Genomic DNA, 1,115 nt, shown 5'->3' with positions numbered 1-1,115 from the left:
AGGAGGGAGGAGGAGGAGGGAGGAGGGAGGAGGGAGGAGGGAGGAGGGAGGAGGGAGGAGGCAGAATTTTACCTGAGGGAGAAATAAAACGCTCGAACCCTCTTGGATTGTTGGTGCAGGAAAGGAACGCCGTTGAAAAGATGCCCCGTCGGATGATCCTGCAACATATCATACATGTGAGAGGTGAAATGAGAGATGTTTGTTTGAGGTGGAGCATGTTTCAAAGGATTGCTGAGATGTTTTGCCTGCAACGCTTCTTCATCCAAGAGATCACATGAACTGATGTAGTGAACAAGTGGGAGAAAACTTGTTCACATGAGTTTGACATCGTGAGCTGTTTTCACAGGTTCTTCCGTACCCCAAAGTCGTGAGAGAGGTAGCCAACGTTGATCTTGTTGTCGTTGAAAGCCGGAAATCTATCAAACCTCGTTGCTGCCTCGAAGAAATGTCTGAAGTGTCTTGCTGCTCAAAGGAAAACTCATCAAATCCCCGCAGCTCCACCGAGGATGCAATCACCGGAGAATTCTACTTGATGAGCAAACGATTGAGCTACCTTCAGCACCACCTGCACACCCGCCGTCACATGGAAGAGCAGCAGGAGCAGACGTGTCATCATTACATCTCCATCGAGCTCTGCGTAGAGCAGGGCATGGAAGGGTTGACAGGAGACGGACTGAGAGCAGGTCAGTAAGAAGAGGCAGATGCGCTCCTTATAGTCTCTCCAACCTTCTTCTTGCTCATCATTGCTGCCCTGCCATCCTCTGCCTTCTCCTTCTGCTCCGCCTCCCCTCCATCGCTCGTCTCGTACCACTTGAGCTGCTTCCTTAGGATGCCTTCCAACTGCCCCCGTTAAGTTCCATAAGGATAAGACCCGAGGGAGAGGGGAGGGAGGGGAGGGAGGGGAGGATGGGAGGGAGGGGAGGGGAGGGGAGGGAGGGGAGGGGAGGGGAGGAAGGGAGGGAAGAGGAGAGAGGTGGTGGTGGTGGTGGTGGAGGAGGAGAGGGGAGGAAGAGGAGGAGAGAGCAGAGGAGGGAGGGAGGAGGAGGCGAGGAGGGAGGAGAGAGGAGGAAGAGGAGGATGACGCTGGTTGGCCAGGAGGAGGAGGGAGGGAGGAG

The 1,115-nt window shown here is 54.6% G+C and overlaps 1 protein-coding gene across 1 annotated transcript in view; it reads right to left on the bottom strand.

The window, feature by feature from the left end:
- Positions 1-340: 340 nt before the first annotated feature.
- Positions 341-1,115, bottom strand: part of GUITHDRAFT_113102 (hypothetical protein) — a gene marked incomplete at both ends in the record, with an annotated part of 2,672 nt that continues 1,897 nt past the window's right edge. Inside the window, 4 exons of the mRNA XM_005827762.1 lie at positions 341-462; positions 517-565; positions 620-673; positions 727-840. Coding sequence (XP_005827819.1) covers positions 341-462; positions 517-565; positions 620-673; positions 727-840 — 339 coding nt within the window. The remainder of the gene's footprint in view (positions 463-516; positions 566-619; positions 674-726; positions 841-1,115) is intronic.

The sequence above is a fragment of the Guillardia theta genome (assembly GCF_000315625.1).
Source record: "Guillardia theta CCMP2712 unplaced genomic scaffold GUITHscaffold_64, whole genome shotgun sequence".
NCBI lineage: Eukaryota > Cryptophyceae > Pyrenomonadales > Geminigeraceae > Guillardia > Guillardia theta.
This window is presented reverse-complemented; position numbering and strand designations above follow the sequence as displayed.